Raw genomic sequence first — 21,581 nt, forward strand, 5'->3', positions numbered from 1 at the left:
GTATATCTGGCTTATATGAGTATTGGGGAATCAAACCTGGGTCCTTTGGCTTTATAGGCAAGTGTTTTAACCATTAAAACCATCTCTCCAACCCCCTCCCCTTTTTTTTTTCCAAGGTAGGGTCTCGCTCTAGCCCAGGCTAACTTGAAATTCATAATATAGTCTCAGACTGGCCTCAAAATCACAGTGTCTCTTGAGTGCTGGGATTAAAGACGTGTGCCACACCATCTGGTTAGTCTTTATTTTTATTTATTTATTTATTTTTGTCATTGTTGTTTGTTTTTGTTTTTCGAGGTAGGATTTCACTCTAGTCTAGGCTGACCTGGAATTCACTATGTAGTCTCAGGGTGGACTCAAACTCAAGGTTGTCCTCCTACCTCTGCCCCCTACTGCTGGGATTAAAGATGTGCACCACACCTGGGCTCAGTCCTATGTGTGTGTTTTTTAAAATATATTTTATTAATTTATTTGAGAGAGATACAAAGATAAAATGGAGACCACGCCAGGCCTCTAGGCACTGCAAACAAACTCTAGACATCTGGCTTTATGTGGGTACTAGGGAATTCAACCCGGGTTCTTTGGATTTGCAAGCAAGTGCCCTAACCACTAAGGCATTTCTCTACCTCTTCACCATATTTAAATTTTTTTTTCTTTTTTTTTTTTTTATGAAAGAGAGAATTGGTACACCGGGGCTTCCAGACACTGCAATTGAACACCAGATTCATGTGCCACCTTGTGTGCATGTTTGACCTTCAGCATGTGTCACGTTGTGTGTTTGACTTATGAGGGATCTGGGGAGCTGAACACGGGTCCTTAGGCTTCACAGGCCTTACCCACTAAGCAATGTCACCAGCCCATTTTCTTTTTTTTCCTTTAGGTAGGGTCTCACTCTAGCTCAGACTGACCTATATATAATTCACTATGAAGTCCCAGGGTGACCTTGAACTCATGGCGATCCTCCTACCTCTGCCTCCTGAGTGCTGGGATTAAAGGTGTGTACCACCATGCCTGGCTTCCTGTTTGTTTTGAAGTAGGATTTCACTCAAACCCAGACTGACCAGAAACTCACTTTGTAGTCCAGGTCTCTAATTTATGGTAGTCTTCCTCCTTGAACCTCCCAGAGTGCTGGGATTAAAGGCATGCACCACCATGCCCAGCTTTCTCCCTTCTATATTGATACAAGGTCTGTCTCGGAACCTGAAGTGAACCAATTTGACTAGAATCTTTAGCCAGCAAACCTCAGGGTCTCTCTTGTCTCTGCTTCTTCCTGTATTGGGATTAACAGTGTGGGCCATCATGTCTAGGGTTTTTTTTTTTCAAGGTAGAGTCACTATGTGGTCTCAGGGTGGCCTTGAACTTATGGCAATCCTCCTACCTCTGCCTACCAAGTGTTGGGATTACAGGTGTGTGCCACCATGCCCAGCATGTCTGGCTTTTATGATGTGGATGCTGGAGATCTGAACTCAGGTCCTAACACTTGCATTCCTGATCTTGAACTTCTGATCCTCCTGCCTCCACCCTTCTCTCCCCACCCCCAAACTATATCATTACAGGTGTGCACTACCACCTTGTGTGGTTCTGAGGATCAAACCCAAGGCTTTGTGTTATGTGAGGCAAGCACAACCAACTGAATTACATTCCAGCCCCATAAACTGGTCATATTAATGAGGCCTGGGTATACACTAGGGCATAAATCCCTTTATAATAGGCATTTTTGTGTCTCACCTCTGCTTTCTGTAGGTCCACAGGAAATCTAGTATCAGGAATGTATTAGGTAGGACAGTGAAATGGCCTGGTGTGTCAAGGTCCTGTAAAGAAGGTCTGTGGCTCTTAGAGCTTTTTGTTGTCTGGTCACTGCAAGGAATGTCTAAACTGAATTAAGTCACTGCTATCATCACCAAAAGCATGAGGAGGGAAGAGCTCCCATCACCCAATGGAAAATCCCCAGAGCTACTCCATTCTTCTGTACAAAGGATATGCAGCTCCTAGCCTATTGGAATTTTCAGTACCTCATCAAAATTTGCACTAAGATGATATAGGACAATGATATGACAAAAATGTAGGCACTCAGCCTGAGAAATGAGGTCAACCTGGAGAGGAAGCAGGCCAACAAATGAGTACTTGAGCTGAAAATCAAATGCAGCCCAACCCTTAGCATTCTGTGGAAAGGAATCTGATGTGGGGATCCAAGCAGCGCTGCATCCATCAGCTGCCAATCATGATCTGTGAGGTGACACTATCAGTGGATATCAAAACCCTGGCTTCAATGCTCTTCTTTGTTTACCCTTGAGAATCCGTCAGGAACACCAGCATCAAGTGACAAACACAACATTACTAATCACACCTGCAGGAAGATTATTAAAATAACTGTGTGGTATTTTAAAAATATTTTTATTTGAAAGCAGAGATAGAAGAGTAGAGAAAATGGGCAAACCAGGGGCTCCAGCCACTGTAAATGAACTCCACATGCATGTGTCATTTTGCTCATCTGGCTTACATGAGTCCTAGGGAATTGAACCTGGGTCATTGGGCTTTTCAGTGCCTTAACCACTAAGCCATCTCTTTATCCCATCCTCAGCCTTCTGAATGCTGGCATTTATTCTTGCATCTCTTTTTCTGGGACAGGCACTGGGGCTGGATCCCAGGGCCTTATGCATGGTAGATAAATACTCTATTATTGAGCTATACCCACAACTCCTCACATCTTTCTGGATAAAGCAGTTACTGTCATGTAATTTCAAAACAAAAAAATGATATAAAAGCAGTATCTCAAGGTGAAGGTGAAGATGATAACAAAGGAAGAAATCCATCATTCCCTACCTAGACTTGTATAATGCCATGCCCGTAATGATTTACATAGCTCAAGATCAGGAAATTGATCATGTTGAATCAACTGTAATTTGACAACGGGGGTTTTAAAAAAGGCAAACTTTATTACTTATGTTTTGGCACTACAGTCAACAATTGATACAAGGGGTTGCATCCAGCCACTTAAGAGTTCCAATGAATACCCACCCCAGGCACTTAGGACAGAGAAGCAGATCAGAGGGCTGTTTCCTTCTACAAAACAAACAAACATCAACTTGTATCTGAGGATTCATTTCCTCCAGAGCACCTTTAACCCAAATTCATTGCTCATGGATGCTCAGCTCACATATAATGCTGCCAGCCATATATCAGCCCATCTTAGACTGAAAAACAACAAAAGTGGGTACCCATTCAGGTGCATGCGTTCCCAGTCACACAGGGGTCAGATTAAAAAGGGACAAAGACTGTTCCATAGTTCCATGTTTCCAGGCCCAATTCAGATACCTAGTTAACCTACACCCGATGCAGTCCATGCCTACATCACTCATGTCGCCTACCTTTTTTTTTTTTTTTTCGAGATAGGGTCTCACTCTAGCCCAGGCTGAGCTGGAATTCACTATGGAGTCTCAGGGTGGCCTTGAACTCACAGCAATCCTCCTACCTCTGCCTCCTGAGTGCTGGGATTAACAGCTTCATCTACATTTTTAAGTGCTTGTAAAATCAGTACAACCCAGACTTGTGTGGCAGGATTTGGCTTCAACTATTACATGATACTTTAAAGGGAATCTAGGGAGCCTTACTCTTTCTGAGGATACATGCAAAAAGGGGTGGGATAGAGGTGGGGTAGGGGTTGGAGATAAAAATGGTGGGCTCACTCCAGGTCTGCGTAAAGTGGTTTAATCTCATCAATTTTGTGAAAGGTACTACAGACAAAGGAAAGATACTACAAAAGATGCATCCGAGCACTGAACACTTCTTCCTATAATTTGTAAACATCAGCAAGGCCAGGTCCAGTTCCTCCATTATGCAGGCACCTATAGGAGCTATCAAGTCTTCAGAGGGACTGCCATAATTTTGTGACCTGTGAAAAATCTCTTAGTCACATGGTACAAATACATAAACACAATGACAAATTTCCAAATCAGACATGATTTCTTCCAAGTAGAGCTGTCTTCAGTTGCTTTGTTACTGCCCTTCTCCAACATAACGTGATGGCTGATGACAAAGGGACATCAGGAACGCCAGAAGGAGGAAGGCAGAAAGCCTTTGGGAATAGGAATCTCCCTGTGGTGCAAACATTTCTGGCCAGGGAAAGATGAACAACACATGATGAGTTTCCTTCTTTCTTCCCTCCATCCTTTTTTTTTTTTTTTTTTTTTAAATGTATTATTTATTTGATGGGCTGGAGAGATGGCTTAGTGGTTAAGGCACATGCCTGCGAAGCCTGGGGACCCCAGTTCAATTCTCCAGGTCCCATGTTGGGCGGATGCGCAAAGGGGCACATGTGTCTGGAGTTCATTTGCAGTGGCTGGAGGTCCTGGCACACCCATTCTCATTCTCTCTCTAATTCATAAATAAAAGAAAAACATTTTATATATATGTAATTTATTCGAGAGAGAGAGAGAAAGACGGTGGGGGGAAGAGAATGGGCACACCAGGGCAACCAGCCACTGCAAATGAACTCTAGACACATGTGCCACCTTGTACATCTAGCCTATGTGGATCCTGGGGAATTGAACCTGGGTCCTTTGGCTTTGCAGGCAAATGCTTTAACCACAAAGCTCTCTCTCCAGCTTAAAAAAATTTTTTTTTGTCTATTTTTATTTATTTATTTGAGAGTAACAGAGAGAGAGGGAGAAGGGGCATATCAGGGCCTCCAGCCACTACAAAAAGAAAAAAAAATCCAGACGCATGCGTCCCCTTGTGCATCTTATGTGGGTCCTTCATAGGCAAGCACTTAACCACTAAGCCATCCCTCCAGCCCCTCCCCTTTTTTGAGGTAGGGTCTCAGTCTAGCCCAGACTGAATTAAAATTATGTAGTCTCAGGCTGGCCTCAATCTCACAGCAATCCTCCTACCTCTGCCTCCTAGATGCAGCTAGGATGAATTTTTTTTTTTTTTTTTTTCCGAGGTAGGGTCACTCTCAAGCCCAGGCTGACCTGGAATTCACTATGTAGTCTCAAGGTGGCCTCAAACTCATGGCGATCCTACCTCTGCCTCCTGAGTGCTGGGATTAAAGGCGTGTGCCACCACACCCAGCCTTTTTTTTTTTTTTGAGGCAGGGTCTCAACTCTAGGCCAGGCTGCACTGGATGGAATTCACTGTTTAGTCTCAGGGTGGCCTGCAACACACTGTGATCCCCCTCCATCAGTTCCCAAGTGCTGGGATAAGCCAGATGTACAAGGTGGCACATTCATTTGCAGTGCCTAGAGGCCCTAGTGTACCCATTCTCTAACTGCCTATTTCTGTCTCAAATAAATAAGTTAAATTAAACAAACAAAAAAGACAAAAAAGTAAGCCAGCATGGTGGCTCATGCCTTTAATCTCAGCACATGGGAGGCAGAGGTAGGAGGACTGCCAAGAGTTCAAGACCACCCTGAGACTACAGAGTGAGTTCCAGGTCAGCCTGGGCTAGAGTGAGACCCTACTTCGAAAAACAAAAGCAGAAGCTTTTTTTTAAAAAAAAAAAAATATTTATTTATTTGAGAGAGAAAGAGAGAGATTGGGCACATAAGGGCCTCCACTGCAAACAAACTCCAGATGCATGTGCACCTGGCTTACGTGGGTCCTGGGGAATTTAACCTAGGTACTTTGACTTTGCAGGCAAGTGACTTAATGGCTAAGTCATCTCTCTAGCCCAAAGCCTCTGTTTAATGCTATTATAAGGTACTGCTATCATATCTGGCTCACCTTTGTCTCCCCAAAGCCTGGCTGCATCTGTCACCATCACTGTTTTCAGAATTGGGCTCCTGGCTAATAGTCAGTCAGTGGGCTATCCAGGAAGATCTACCTCAGCGTTCTAGATGATTTGTTAAAAATTAATCTCTTAGGGCTGGAGAGATGGCTTAGCTGTTAAGGTGCTTGCCTGGGAAGCCTAAGGACTCATGTTCTACTTCCAGGTCCCATCTAAGCCAGATGCAAAGTGATGCAAGCACGCAATGTCACACTTGCGCACAAGGGGGTGTATGTGTCTGGAGGTCCTGATGTGTCAATTCTCTCTTGTTCTCTTGAATTTAAAAAAAAAATTCATCTCTTGCCACGTGTGGTGGCGCACACCTTTAATCATAGCACTCAGGAGGCAGAGGTAAGAGGATTGCCTTGAGCTTGATGCCACCCTGAAACTAATAGTGAATTCTAGGTCAGCCTGGGCTAGAGTGAGGCCCTACCTTGAAAAACCAAAGTAAATAATTTCTTAAATAGTTTGGTGCCAGCTGTGGGGCCTCATACCTTTAATCCCTGCCGGTCTGGGTTCAATTCTCCAGTACCCATATAAACCCAGATACACAGATGTACGTACATGTGTCTGGAGTTCATACCCATTCTCTCTCCCTGCCCCCACCTTGAAAAACAAATAATAAAATACATATATAAAGAAAAATGTCTTGGTACTAGGAAACAGAGGACAAGCCCTAACCAGTTCCTTATACCTGAGGTTGAGAAAAAAACCTTGATTAACATGCAAAAACAAAACAATTTTGGTAAGGGCTAGAGAGAAGGCTTAGCAGTTAAGTGCTTGCCTGTGAAGCCTAAGGAACCTGGTTCAAGGCTCGATTCCCCAGGACCCACGTTAGCCAGATGCACAAGGGGGCGCACGGGTCTGGAGTTCGTTTGCAGTGGTTGGAAGCCCTCGTGTGCCCATTCGCTCTCTCTTTCTCTCTGCCTCTTTCTCCCTCTCTCTATTGCTCTCAAATAAATAAAAATAAAAAATAAATAAAAAACAATTTTGGTAAGAAATTCATTAACTACATCATTTGTTTTTTAGGATAGCTGCCTCACAGGCAGTGTGGAGAATGGCATATAGGAAGATGGAAAGCTAGCCCTGACTGTAAAGGGAAAGGGAAAATGATGAACAAAAAGCAGAGTGTGAACAAACTAGGAGGAAAAATTGCAATTAGAGTCTGGAATCCCAGAGCTTGCCAGACACAGGTGTGTTCCAATACACGTAGGATTAAGGACATCTTACCTCCAGGAACTGCTTTAGACGTATGAAAGAACCCATCTGTCCTGAGCTTGTGATGGCTTCAATTCTACAATGGGGAGGGAGGGGAGGCTTGTCAATTTCAGCTATGAAGCATCCCTGTCTTTTGGAGAGGAATAAGGTACTCTTTTGACATGGAGCGAGGGCTAGATTCAATGACATTTCATGCTTTCTGAGGTCTTTATTATCTACTGGGTTGGGTTCCGTCAAGGCATTCCCTCTATTTGAAATACCCATGAGTTGAGAAGAAAAGGGTACTTAGAAGTGAATGGATGAATGCCACACCAGAATTAAGCAAACTAGTGGATAAATCAGTTTCTCCTACTGATTAATGAGGGACTTGACTCCTTGATTCAATTAATGACTACATATCATAAGCATACCAGGGGTAGTCTGGAAAAGAAAGTTAAAATGTCAGAGCCAGGTGTAGTGAGTGGCACATGCCTGTAATCCTTGCACTTGGGAGGTGGAGGTAAGAGAGAGGATCAGGAGCCTGAGGTCATCTTCAGCTATGTAATGAGTTTAGGGCCAGTTGGTGCAACACAAGACTCTCAAAAAACAACCTTTTAGCAGGGCATGGTGGGGCATACCTTTAATCTCAGCACTCAAGAGGCAGAGATAGAAGGATCACTACGAGTTCAAGGCCATCCTGAGACTACAGCAGTTAAAGATGCTTGTTTGAAAAGCTTACTAGCCAGAGTTCAAATCCCAAGCTATCCATATAAGCCAGATGCAAAAAGTGGTGCAAGCATCTGGTGTTGATTTGCTCCACTAAGAGGTCCAGGAATGCACACATGCAGAATTAAGTAAATTAAAATTAAATAACCAAAAATAGCCAGGTGTGGTGGTGCATGCCTTTAATCCTAGCACTTGGGAGACAGAGATAGTGATTTGGAGGCCATCTTGAGACTATATAGTGAATTCCAGGTCACTCTGGAGACCCTACCTCAAAAAACCAAACCAACCAAACAACAACAACAACAACAAAAAACAAGCTGGCATGGTGGCACATGCCTTTAGTCCCATCATTTGGGAGGCAGAGGTATAAGGATTGCTGTGAGTTTGAGGCCACCCTGAGACCCAAGTCAGCCTGGGCTAGAGTGAGACCCTACATCGAAAAACAGGGGGAAAAAAAAAAGGCAAGATTAGGAGGACGTTATCCTTCACATGGGCTTTCCCCCAACCTACTGCTAGGGATCAAGTGAGGCTCTTGCACATACTAGGAAGTGTCCTGTCACTGAGCTACACCCAAACCCAAAGTAGGCATGCTATTTATTTTATGTATTTATTTATTTACTTACTTATGTAAAAAAATTGTTTTTGGCTTTTCAAGGTAGGATCTCACACTCTGGATATTTTTTGGTTTTTCAAGGTAAGTTATCATTCTAGCCCAGGCTGACCTGGAATTCACTATGTAGTCTCAGGGAGGCCTGGAACTCACAGCAATTCTCCTACCTCTGCCTCCCAAGTGCCAAGATTAAAGGTGTATGACACCATGCTCTTTTTTTTTTTTTTTGAGGTAGGGTCTCACTCGAGCCCAGGCTGGCCTGGAATTCACTATGTAATCTCAGGATGGCCTCTAATTCACAGTGATCCTTCTATGTCAGTCTCCCCAGTACTGGGATTAAAGATGTGTACCATCATGCAAAGCTAGGCATGCTATTTTTTAACTTTTATTTTGGGTTTTTTTCTAGGTAGGGTTTCCCTCTAGCCCAGGCTGACCTGGAATTCACTATGTAGTCTCAGGATGGCTTCAAACTCACAGCGATTCTCCTACCTCTGCCTCTCGAGTGCTGGAATTAAAGGTGTGCATCACCACACCTGGCAGACATGCTATTTTCTTTTTAATTTTTTTTTTATCTTTATTTATTTATCTGTGAGTGACCGGCAGACAGAGAAAATGGGCACATTAGGGACTCTAGCTACTGCAAATGAACTCCAGGTGCATGCGCCACCTTGTGCATGTCTGGCTTACGTGGGTACTGCAGAATTGAGCCTCGAACCAGGGTCCTTAGGCTTCATAGGCAAGCACTTAACTGATAAGCCATCTCTCCAGGCATGATCCCAGGCATGCTATTTTTGACCCAGGTGAGAAATACTCAAGTAGCCTTATACCTGGGGAAGTAGGCCTCTTTGATGAGCAGAATCATCTTCCAGAACTGGGCCTGGTACTGCTTCATTAGGGCATTACCACATACCTACAGGGAAAAGATAAACACTGTGAGAGCAGAGAACAAACATCCACTTGCAGAAGCACATCAGCTATTTGTCTATCACTTCTATCTAAAAATTATCTAGAGCTGGATAGAATGGATTAGGGGTTAAGGCACTTGCCTGTGAAGCCTAAGGACCCAGGTTGGATTCCTCAGGACCCAGATAAGCACAATGTGGTACATGTGTCTGGAGTTTGTTTGCAATAGCTGGAGGCTCTGGTGCGTCCATTCTCTCTCTATATATCTACCCCTCTCTCTCTTAAATACATAAATAAGATTAAAATAAATAGCCAGCATGGTGGCACACACCTTTAATCCTAGCACTTGGGAGGCAGAGGTATGTGAACTGCCACTGGTTCAAGGCTAGCCTGAGACTACATAGTGAATTCCAGGTCAGCCTGGGCTAGACTGACATAAAAAAAAATATATATATAGTAAAAATTAACTAAAAGTTTTAGCTACAGTGTAACTGAATGAATGAGGGAATAAGTGAAAAAATCCAACTTTATGGGCTGAGAGTATAGCTTATCAATAAGGGGTGAGCACCTAGTATGTGCAAAGCTTTGGCCCATCCCTGGCAAAAAGGGGAAATAAAAAGGCTGGGGAGATGGCTTACAAGTTAAAGTACATGCTGACAAAGACTGATGGCTCAGGTTTGATTTCCCAGTGTCCATATAAAATCAGATGTACAAAGTTGTATATGTATCTTGAATTCATTTGCAGTGGCAAGAGGTCCTGGTGTGCCCATTCCCAATCTCTCATCCTCTGCTTGCAAATAAATTAAGTAAAATGCATATATTTATTTTTTAAAAACATAGGGCTAGAGAGATGGCTTAGTGGTTTAGATGCTTGCCTGCAAAGCCTAAGGACCCGTATTTAATTCATTGGTACCCACTTATGCCAAGTACACAAGGTAGAGTATGTGTCTGGAATTCATTTGCAGTGGCTGGAGGCCCTGACATGCCCGTTTCTCTATCACCTTGCTCTCTCAAATATATAAATTTAAAAAAATTAAAAATATTAATACTACACACATATCCAGGCATGGTGGCACATGCCTTTAATCCCAGCACTCGGTAGGCAAAGATAGGATTGCTCTGAGTTCAAAATCAGCATGAGACCACAGAGTAAGTTCCAGGTTAGCCTGGGCTCCAGTGAGACTCTACCTTGAAAAAACAAAACAAAACAAAACAAAACAATCCTGCACTTGGGAGGCAGAGGTTAGGAGGATTGCTATGAATTCAAGTCCAGCCTAAAACTATACAGTGCATTCCAGGTTAGCCTTGGCTGGAGCAAAACCCTACCTCAAAAAAACAAAATGCCTCCCCCCCGCCACACACACCTCCATTTCAGACTCTCAGGTTGTGGTTAGAGAGACGGCTCAATGGTTAGTCACTTGCTTATAAAGTCTGGCAGCCCAGGTTTGATTCAGCAGTATCCACATAAAGCCAGATGCACAAGACGACTTATGCACCCAAAGTTCGTTTGCAGTAGCAAGAGGTCCTAGCAGGCCCATTTTCATTCTCTCTCTCCCTCCTTCCCTTTTGCTTACAAATAAATAAAATATTTAAAAGCAAGAAAAAGGGGGCTTGGGAAATGGCTCAGTGGTTAAAGGCACTTGCTTGAAAAGCCTGATGGCCCAAGTTTGATGCCCCCGGTACTCAGGTAAAGCTAAATGCACTAAGTAGTACATGCATCTAGTGTTCCTTTGCAGTGGCAGGAGATCTTGGCACAACCATACTCTGTATTTTTTTCTATCTCAAAAATACTTTTTTTGTTGTTTTTTTTTTTGTTTTTTTCGAGGTAGGGTCTCACTCTGATCCAGGCTGACCTGGAATTAACTCTGTAGTCTCAGGGTGGCCTTGAACTCATGGCGATCCTCCTACCTCTGCCTCCCGAGTGCTGGGATTAAAGGCGTGCACCACCACACCTGGCTTCAAAAATATTTTTTAAAAGGAGGGTGTGAGGCTGGAGAGATGGCTTAGTGGTTAAACACTTGCCTGTGAAGCCTAAAAACCCAAGTTCGAGGCTCAATTCCCCAGGACCCATGTTAGCCAGATGAACAAGAGGGTGCACACATCTGGAGTTATTTGCAGTGGCTGGAGGCCCTGGTATACCTATTCTCTCTTTCTCTCTGCCTTTTTCTGTCTGTCACTCTCAAATAGATAAATAAAAATAAACAAAAAAAAAATTTTTAAGGGAGGTTGTGAAGAGATGGCTCAGCAGTTACAGGAGCTTGTTTATAAAGCCTGATGACCTGGGCTCAATTTCCCAGTACCCATGTAAAGCCAGATACACAAAGTGGTGCATGCTTTTAATTCCAGCACTCAGGAGGCAAAGGTAGGAGGATCACTATGAGTTCAAAGTCACCCTGAGACTACAGAGTGAATTCCAGGTCAGCCTGGGCATGAATGAGACCCTACCTCAAAAAAACAAAGTGTTACATGTGTCTTGAGTTTATTTGCACTGGTAAGAGGCTCTGATTCATTCTTTCTGTGCTTGCAAATATACACATACATGCATTGTTTTTTGTTTTGGGTTCTTTTGTTTTTTCGAAGTAGTCTCGCTGTAGCCCAGGCTGACCTGGAATTCACTATGTAGTTTCAGGGTGGCCTTGAATTCACTTCGATCCTCCTACCTCTGCCTCCCGAGTGCTGGGATTAAAGGCATGCGCCACCACGCCTGGCTACATGCACTGTTTTTTCGAGGTAGGATTTCAATCTAGCTCAGGCTGCCCTGAAACTCTGTATTCCCAGGCTGGCCTTGAATTTACAGAGATCCTCCTACTTCTGCCACCCAAATGCTGGGATTAAGGCGTGTGCCACAACACCCAGCTTGTTATGCCTTAAGAATGATTGTTATTTTTTTTTTTTGTTTTTTCTTTGAGGAAGGGTTTCACTCCAGCCCAGGTTTACCTGGCATTCACTACGTAGACTTACGGTGAATTTGAACTCATGGTGATCCTCCTACCTCTGCCTCCCAAGTGCTGGGATTAAAGGCGTGCACCACCATACCTGGCTTTTTTTTTTTTAATATTTTTTTTGTTCATTTTTTATTTATTTATTTGAGAGTGACAGACACAGAGAGAAAGACAGATAGAGGGGGAGAGAGAGGATGGGCGCGCCAGGGCTTCCAGCCACTGCAAACGAACTCCAGACGCATGCGCCCCCTTGTGCATCTGGCTAACGTGGGACCTGGGGAACCGAGCCTCGAACCGGGGTCCTTAGGCTTCACAGGCAAGCACTTAACCGCTAAGCCATCTCTCCAGCCCCATACCTGGCTTTTTAAAAGTATTTATTTGAGGGCTAGAGAGATAGTTTAGTGGTTAAGGCACTTGCCTGCCAAGCCAAAGGACCCAGGTTCAATTCCCCATTACCCATGTAAGCCAGATGTTCAAGGTGGCACATGCATCTGGAGTTTGTCTGCAGTGGCTAGAGGCCCTGACATGCCCATTCTCTCCCTTTTCTCTCTCTCGGCTTCCTTCTCTCTCAAGTAAATAATAAATAAAACAAAATATTACAAAAAAAAAGAAAGTGGGGGCTGCAGATATGACAGTTAAGGCATTTGCTTGCAAAGCCAAAGGACCCTGGTTCGACTGATTCCCTAGGACCCATGTAAGCCAGATGCACAAGGGGGTGCATGTGTCCAGAGTTCGTCTGCAGTGGCTGGAGGCCCTGTCCTGCCCATTCTCTCTCTGTCTCTCTCTCAAAGAAGGAAAGAGGGCTGGAGAGAGGTTTGATTCCCTGGGACCCACATAAGCCAAATGCACATGGTGGCACATGAATCTAGAGCTTTGCATGAGTACTGGTGAGTCAAACCCAGTCCACTAGCTTTGTAAGCAAGCTCCTTTAACCCCTGAGCCATCTCTCCAACCTAATTTTCTTTCTTCCTCCACCCCCTTTTTTCCTCCCCATCTTGTATTTTTTTTCCCCCACCTAGGTAAGGGTCTCAGGCTAGCCTCGAACTTATAGTGATCTTCCTGCCTCTGGATCCTCCTACCTCTGAGTGCTGGGATTAAAGGCATGCGCCACCACACCTAGCTCTTTTGTTTGGTTTGGTTTTTCAAGGTAGGGTCTCGCTCTAGCTGAGACTAACCTGGAATTCACTCTTTATTCTCAGGATGGCATTGTACTCACAGTGAGCCTCCTACATCAGCCTGCTGGGATTAAAGGCATGTGCCACTACACCCAGTTCCAGCTTTTTTTGGTGGGGGGGTTGTTTAAGGTAGGGTATCACTCTTGCCCAAGCAGACCTGGAATTCACTATGTAGTCTCAGGGTGGTTAAAAAAATTTTTTTAAAATTTATTTGCAAGCAGAGACAGACAAAGAGAAAAGATACAGACAGAGAAAGAGGGGTGGAGGAGGGGGAGAGAAGGGATGTGCCAGCGGCTGCAAATGAACTCTGGATGCATGCACCACTTTGTGTATCTGACTTTGTGTGGGTACTAGGGAATTAAATGAGGGTCGTTAGGTTTTGCAGGCAAGCATCGGAACTGCTGGGTCATTTCTCCAGGCCCTAGGATCCACTTTTATATTGCTTCTACTGTGGTGCTGGGGCCATGTCAACCACCGGCTTTCTCTTGTGTGGTAACTGAATTACGTACCTCCAAGAAGTCAAATAGGAGGGTAGCTGTCACATCTGATAGAGGTTCCATGTTTAATATCTGTGCTAACCAGCGCCAGCCATGATTTAAGCCATGAGGGTGAGCCTGGGAAAAGAGAAATATGATTTACTCTCATTAAAAAACATTTTAAGCCAGGAGTGGTAGCTCATGCCTTTAATACCAGCACTCGGGAGGTGGTAAGAGGATTGCCGTGAGTTCAAGGCCACCCTGAGACAACACAGTGAATTCCAGGTCAGCCTGGACTAGAGTGAAACCCTACCTTCAAAAGTCAAAAAAAAAAAAAAAAAAAAGTGTGTGTGTGTGCGTGTGTGTGTGTGTGTGTGTATGTGTGTATGTGTGTAATTTTAATTTTATTTAGTTGGGAGAGATAAAGAGAGAGAGAGTGGGCATGCCAGGGCCTCCAGCTACTGCAAACAAACTTCAGACCCATGTGCCCCTTGTGCATCTGGTTTACATGGGCACTGGGGAATTGAACCCGAGTCCTTAGGCTTCACAAGCAAGTGCCTTAACTGTGAAGCCCTCTCTCCAGCCCTGATCTCATTTTATTCAAAGAAATATTCCATCTTATCATTTAGCCATTACCAACTGAGTATGAATCCCAAGATCATATGCCCCAGTGTAGAAAGAACCCAGGCTAAGGAGCTCCCACACACTCTATAGAATGCCTCTGATATGTAAGTGCCAACTTCAGTTTCAGAGATTCCACTAGCCTTTCTTTTTGTACTGAGACAAGGTCTCACTCTGTAGCTCAGGCTGGCCTTGAACTCAAGTCAGTCAGCCTGCCTCAGGTCTCCCAAATTGAGATTATAAGCATGAACCACAACTGGCCTTTTTTTTTTACCCCGAGGTAGGGTTTCACTCTAGCTCAGGCTAACCTGGAACTCACTCTGTAGTCTCAGCTGGTCTTGAATTCACAACAATTGTATCTCTGCCTCCTCAGTAGTGCTAGGATTAAATGCATGCACCAACATGTCCAGTTTTTCAAATGTGGCTTTTATTTTTAAGTAGGGTCTCACTTGAGCCCAGGCTGACCTGGAATTTGGTCTGTAGACTCAGGGTGGCCTTGAACTCACAGTAATTATACCTCTGCCTCCTCAGTGCTAGGATTAAAGGCATACACCAACATGCCAGTTTTTCTATAAATAGCCTTTTTTTTTTAGTTTTTGAGGTAGGTTCTTGCCCTAGCCCAGTCTAACCTGGAATTCACTCTGTAGTCTCAGAGTGGCCTTGAATTCACAGTGATCCTCCTACCTCTGCCTCCTAAGTGCTGGGCTTAAAAGTGTGAGTCACCATGCCTGGCATAAATCTGAAATTTTGTCTGGCTCATTGGTATTTGTTATTTGAGTAACAGGGTCTCACAATTTATCCCAGGCTGGCATGGTATTTCTTTATTAGCTCAGGGTGGTCTGAAACTTGCAATCCTCTTATCTCAGCATGTTCAGTGCACTACCATGCATGGCTTAAACTCTTAGAATATTTTCTTTTTCCTTTTTTTGAGGAAGGGTCTTGCTCTAGTCAGGCTGACCTGGAATTCGATATGTAGTCTCAGGGTGGCCTTGAACTCATGGCGATCCTCCTACCTCTGCCTCCTGAATACTGGGATTATAGGTATGCACTACAAAGCCTGGCTTCCATTGAACTTCCTAAAAATTAACATGCTCCTCTACAAATGCACATGAAGCTGCACACATAGTACCTCATTGCTTACTACGCTGGCTCTCTAAGGCTAAGTCTGTAAGTGCTCCAAAGACTTATGTGTGAAAGGTCAGATCAAGAGCCTATGGCACAGCTAGGAGGTGGGACTCACACAGAAGTCATGTCATTGATGACGTACCCTCAAAGGGGATACTGGGACCTCAGTCTCCTTCCTGCCTCACTTTTTCAGTACCAAGCTATAAAGAGTAGCTCTGTTCTGCCATCATGATGTTCTGCCCCACCCTAGGTCCCGAAGCAACAAGGCCAAGTGACTGTGGACTGAAAACTATGAAACCATGAAACAAAACAGACATTTCTACCTTATAAGCGGTTTCTCAGAGGCATTTCAATATAGTAATAGAAAGCTCACTAACACACAGGCAAACACTTCCTGCAGAAGGGAACATTAAAATGGGCACTTAATGAAAAAGCAAGTCTTTACTACCTACCACTTGCTGGTTCCCATACGGCCACCGGAGCTGGATGATGGCAGCATAGAGACGGATCATCCCAGACATGCGTTTTAGAAAGTTGTCTTGCTGTTCTACCTTGGAACCCTCCACTTGGTAGCCAAGCATCCTATGTGGGAGATAAAATTCAGTATGATAAGACCAAAAGTATATTTTGGTGCTAAAAGTAGTAAAATTACAGTACTATTGTTACATCTCTAGAATACTGTGTTTATAAAACATTCATATCCATAACTTTTTTTTTTCAAGGTAGGGTCTCACTCCCTGAATTCACTATGTAGTCTCAGGGTGGCCTTGAACTCACAGCGATCCTCCTACCTCAGTCTCCTAGGTGCTGGGATTAAAGGTATAAGCCACCATGCCTGGATAATATTTTTACTTATTTGCAAGCAGAGAGAGAAACAGTGGAAAGATGGGTGTGCCAAAGCCTTTAGGTGATGCAAATGAACTGGAGATGCATGTGCCACTTTGTGGATCTGGCTTTATATGGATACTATAGAATTGAACCTGGGTCCTTAGGTTTTGAAGGCAAGTGCCTTAACCTCTAGGCCACCTCTCCAGCCCCTCCATGATATCAGATTGCTCAGTGGTTAAAGGTACTTGGTTGTAATGCATAATGGCCCAGGGTTCAATTCCTCATAACCCCCTGTAAAGCCAGATGCAGAATGGCACATGCAACTGGAGCTCATCTGTAGTGGAAGAAGACATTGCCTTGACCATTTCTCTCTCTCTCTCTCTCTGCAAATAAATACTAATTTTGGGCAGGGCGTGGTGGTGTACACCATTAATTCCAGCACTGCGGAGGCAGAGGTAGGAGGATCACTGTGAGTTTGGGGTCACTCTGAGAGTACACAGTGAATTCCAAGTAAGCCTGGACTAGAGCAAAACCTTACCTTAACAAACAAACAAACAACAACAAGAAAAAAAAGCCGGGTATGGTGGCGCACGCCTTTAATCCCAGCACCTGGGAGGCAGAGGTAGGAGATCACCATGAGTTTGAGGCCACCCTGAGACTACATACTGAATTTCCAGTCAGCCTGGAATAGAGTGAGACCCTACCTTGAAAAACAAACAAACAAAAAAAAAAAGGAAAAAAAAAAACCTCAAAATTAAATAATATATATTTTTAAAATCTGTGTTTATAAGGCTGGGGCATGCCTTTAATTCCATACTCAGGAAGCAGAGGTAGGATGATATCTGTGAGTTGAGGCCAGCCTAAAACTACATAGAATTCCAGGATTGCCTGGGCTACAGTGAGACCTTACCTAAAAAAAATAAAATAAAAAATAAAAAAAAAGTCAGGTATGGTAGCCCACACCTTTAATCCCAGCACTTGCAAGGCAGAAGTAGCAGGATCTTGATGAGTTTCAGGCTAGCCTGAGACTACATAGTGAATTCCAGGTCAGCCTGAGCTAGAGCAAAATCCTACCTTCAAAAAAATCAATAAATACATAAATAAAAATTAAACAACCAACCCTGGACCCAGTATGGTTATTGGTACCCAAATCTACACAAAACCCAAACTGTCTAGCTTGCATGAAAGGCATATATAAATATATGTATTTGCTTTATTTTATTTTAAAAAGTATTTTGTATTTATTTATTTGATAGAGAAAGAGAGGGAGAGAGAATGGGTGCTCCAGGGCCTCCAGCCACTAAAAGCAAACTCCAGATGTGTGGGCCTGCTTGTGCATCTGGCTAATGTGGGTCCTGGGGAATTGCACCTGGGTTCTTTGGCTTTGCAGGCAAATGCCTTAACTGCTAAGACATCCCTGTAGCCCTATTTTATTTTTTGAGGTCAGGTCTCACTTTAGCCCAGATTGTCCTGAAATTCTCTTTGAGCATCTGGCTTTTTTGTGGGTAATAGGGAACCCAGGCCTTCAAGCTCTGAAAGCAAGTGCCTTTCCCACCAAGCCACCCATTCACCTAGAACACTATGTAGTTCAGGCTGACCTGGAACTTAGTGATTCTCCTACCACAGCTGCTGCCCAAGTGCTGAGTATAGGCATGACCACCACACTTGGTTTATTTATTTAATTACATTTAAATATTTTATTTTTCTTTAGTTATTTGAGTCAGAGAGAAACAAGCAGGGAGAGAGAGAGAATGGGCACGCCAGGGCCCCCAGCTGTTGCAAACAAACTCCAGATTCTATTTATTTATTTAAAATTTTTGTTTATTTTTATTCATTTGAGAGTGACAGAGAGAGAGAGAGAGACAGACAGAAAGAATGGGCATGCCAGGGCCCCTAGCCACTGCAAAAGAATTCCAGATGCATGCACCACCTTGTGTATCTGGCTTACATGGGTCCTGGGGAATTGAGCTTTGAACTAGGGTCCTTAGGCTTCACAGGCAAGCGCCACTAAGCCATCTCTCCAGCCCCCCAATTCTATTTATAGTCTAGTAATCTCCCTAAGGACAATAGTAAGGAGAAAAACAACTTTACCGCTGATAGTCTTCCAAAACCATCCCTTCCTTAAAAGCTGGGTAGAAAGGAACTGAGTAAGGGCACTTCTTGTGCAGATGAGCAAGGATGAGGTCTCCCACTCTGGGGTGCAGCTCCCAGATCCCGGACGCCACCACTGCAATGGGGAACGCTGCTTCATGGTGAGAGGCCACTTCCTCTTCACCTTGTTTCTAAGAACACAGAGATGGACACATGTTTAAATTCACATCACAAAGAGGCTCAACAATGTCCACCAGCCTCCTCCTATACCTCTGGTAACAAGGTTTCTTACCACAAATTTCTCTGCCAGTTTGTACTGGACAAAGTCCAGCCCCTGTGGGTTAAGTGTGACAGACACAGAGCGCCCACCAGATTGTACAGGCTTTCCAGAGAGTAGGCAGTGGATCTTGTCAAAGACCTCCTTCAGCTTCGAGCCTGGGCATGAAGGAGAGGAAGAAAGTCAGTGACTTGCTGGGCATGGTGGTGCACGCCTTTAATCCTGGCACTTGGAAGGCAGATGAGAAGGAGTGCTAGGAGTTCGAGGCCATCTTGAGACTACAAAGTGAATCCAGGTCAGCCTGGGTTAGAGTGAGACCCTGCCTCAAAAATACAAGAAACAAGCTGGGTGTGGTGGTGCATACCTTTAATCCCAGCACATGGGAGGCAGAGATAGGAGGAATGCCTTGAGTTCAAGGCCACCCTGAGGCTACATAGTTAATTGCAGGTCAGCCTGGACCAGAGTGACACCCTACCTTCAAAAAAAAAAAAAAAAAAAGAAAGAAAATAAAAACCCACAAATTTTTAAAAACTTTATTTACTGGGTGGGAGGGGGGAGAATGGGAGCACTAGGGCCTCCTGCCACTGCAAATGGACTCCAGATGCATGTACCACCTTGTGCATCTGGCTTACATGGGTACTGGGTAATTGAACCTACGTCCATAGTCTTTATAGGCAAGTACCTTAACCGTCAAGCATCTCTCCAGCTCAAATATTTTCTGTTGTTTTTTTTTGAGATATGGTCTCACTCTAGTTCAGGCTGATCTGGATTTCACTACATATTCTTTTTTTTTTAATTTTTTAAAATTGTTTTTATTTATTTGAGAATGACAGAGAGAGAGGGGTGGGGGGAAGGGAGAGAATGGGCACGCCAGGGCTTCCAGCCACTGCAAACGAACTCCAGACACGTACGCCGCCTTGTGCATCTGGCTAACGTGGGTCCTGGGGAATCGAACCTCGAACCAGGGTCCTTAGGCTTCACAGACAAGCGCTTAACCACTAAGCCATCTCTCCAGCCCTCACTATGTACTCTTAAGGTGGCTTTGAACTCAGTGATCCTCCTATATCTGCCTCCCAAGTGCTGGGATTAAAGACATCTGCCACGTCAGACTCAAAATATTTTTTTAAATTACTTTATTGATTTATTTGAGTGTCCATTATAAAAATACATTAAAAACACACACACACACACACAAAAACAGAGCCCATCTGTACAGCCCTATAGAAATTTTTAATCTAAGTGCCAAACCCTAGCACATAAGTATATAACAAGGGCTGGAATATAGCTCATTGCTAGATTACCTGACTAGTGTGTGTGAGACTCTGGGTTTAAACTCATGTATTGCAAAGGGAAAAATCGAACAATCGAGTTCAAATCCTCATGTTGTAGAGGATACAAAGGTATAGTTACAATCTATTGCAAAGGAGTTGCTTACTTGGGACTTACTTGGCCATGAGGTGTGTGGTTCTGCCTTGTCTATTACTCTGTCACAAGGGGTCAAAAGCACTGGGAACAGCTTACCACAAACTCTAACATGTCAAACTGTGTGCTAAAACAAACCTTTTCTTCTATAAATGTTTGCAAAGTTTGTTTGTTACAGGAATACAAAGTTGACTATCACAGTTCTTAACAAGTATAGGTGAATGAAAGATGCTGTATTCTCCAACTCCTCTTCCAGACTACAGTTAGATTATGGGTAGCTCAGTGAATCAGCCCACCAAAAGCTAATACTTGAAGTAACTACACCACTGCCTCACAGGTTGGGGCCCTACACCTGATACATGGACCAAAGACCCACAATTATAAAATGGATGGAGATGGACAGAGGAAAGATGAGAGAGGAAAAGGGTCCTAGCATTTCTAGTTCCCAGGACTACTCCTGTTCTGCCAGTGGGTTTTGTGGAACCCACTGTTCATATAAGTAAGCAGATCTGAAGCAGTTTACATTTCTCTAGTACTTGTACACAAAGTTTAATGAATACAACATCTCTAGCCAAGAAATACTTTATTAAGTCCCTAGTCACTTCATAAAAGTTACTTAAGTCCTAGAAATATCCATCTAAACAACAGATTCAGGAAGGAACCAAGAATAAAATAGTAAGATAGGCCAGGTGTGGTGGCACATGCCTTTAATCCCAGCACTCAGGAGGTAGAGGTAGGAAGATCGCCATGAGTTTAAGGCCACCCTGAGACTACATAGTGAATTCCAGGTTAGCCTGGACTAGAGTGAAACCCTACCTTGAAAAATCAAAAAAATCAGCTGGGTGTGGTGGCGCACGCCTTTAATCCCAGTACTCGGGAGGCAGAGGTAGGAGGATCGCCATGAGTTCGAGGCCACCCTGAGACTCCACAGTGAATTCCAGGTCAGCCTGGGCTACTGTAAAACCCTATCTCAAAAAACCAAAAAAAAAAAAAAAAGAAAGAAAAAGAAAAAGAAAAATCAAAAAAATCAAAATAAAGTAAGATAGCATAGAAACTCCAAGACAAATAATCCTAGAAAAATTAGCAGAGACCCAAACCTTACTGATATGTTAAAATATGTGCCTTTAAGGGCTGGAGAGATGGCTTAGCAGTTTAGTCGCTTGCCTGCAAAGCCAAAGGACCCAGGTTCAAATCCCTAGTACCCATGTAAAGCTAGATGCACAAAGTGGCACAACTATCTGGAGTTCATTTGCAGTGGCTAGAGGCTCTGGCACACCCATCTCCTCTTCTCTCAAATAAATAAAATGTTTTTTTTAAAAAGTGCCTTTCCAGGGCTGGAAAGATGGCTTAGCTCTTAATGCACAAGCCTGCAAAGCCTAAGGAACCTGGTTGGATTTTCCAGGTCCCACATAAGCCAGATGCACACG

At 43.8% G+C, this 21,581-nt stretch overlaps 1 protein-coding gene across 1 annotated transcript in view; it reads right to left on the reverse strand.

The window, feature by feature from the left end:
- Positions 1–2,913: 2,913 nt before the first annotated feature.
- Gle1 (GLE1 RNA export mediator) overlaps positions 2,914–21,581 on the reverse strand; it is a 45,610-nt gene continuing 26,942 nt past the window's right edge. Inside the window, exons 10-16 of the mRNA XM_004671604.2 lie at positions 18,748–18,890; positions 18,456–18,646; positions 15,989–16,118; positions 13,824–13,928; positions 9,122–9,204; positions 6,992–7,055; positions 2,914–4,109 (exon numbers count right to left, since the gene is read on the reverse strand). Of these exons, the coding sequence (XP_004671661.1) occupies positions 4,041–4,109; positions 6,992–7,055; positions 9,122–9,204; positions 13,824–13,928; positions 15,989–16,118; positions 18,456–18,646; positions 18,748–18,890 (785 nt within the window). The 3' untranslated portion in view covers positions 2,914–4,040. The remainder of the gene's footprint in view (positions 4,110–6,991; positions 7,056–9,121; positions 9,205–13,823; positions 13,929–15,988; positions 16,119–18,455; positions 18,647–18,747; positions 18,891–21,581) is intronic.

This window comes from Jaculus jaculus, chromosome 1 (assembly GCF_020740685.1).
Source record: "Jaculus jaculus isolate mJacJac1 chromosome 1, mJacJac1.mat.Y.cur, whole genome shotgun sequence".
Lineage (NCBI taxonomy): Eukaryota > Metazoa > Chordata > Mammalia > Rodentia > Dipodidae > Jaculus > Jaculus jaculus.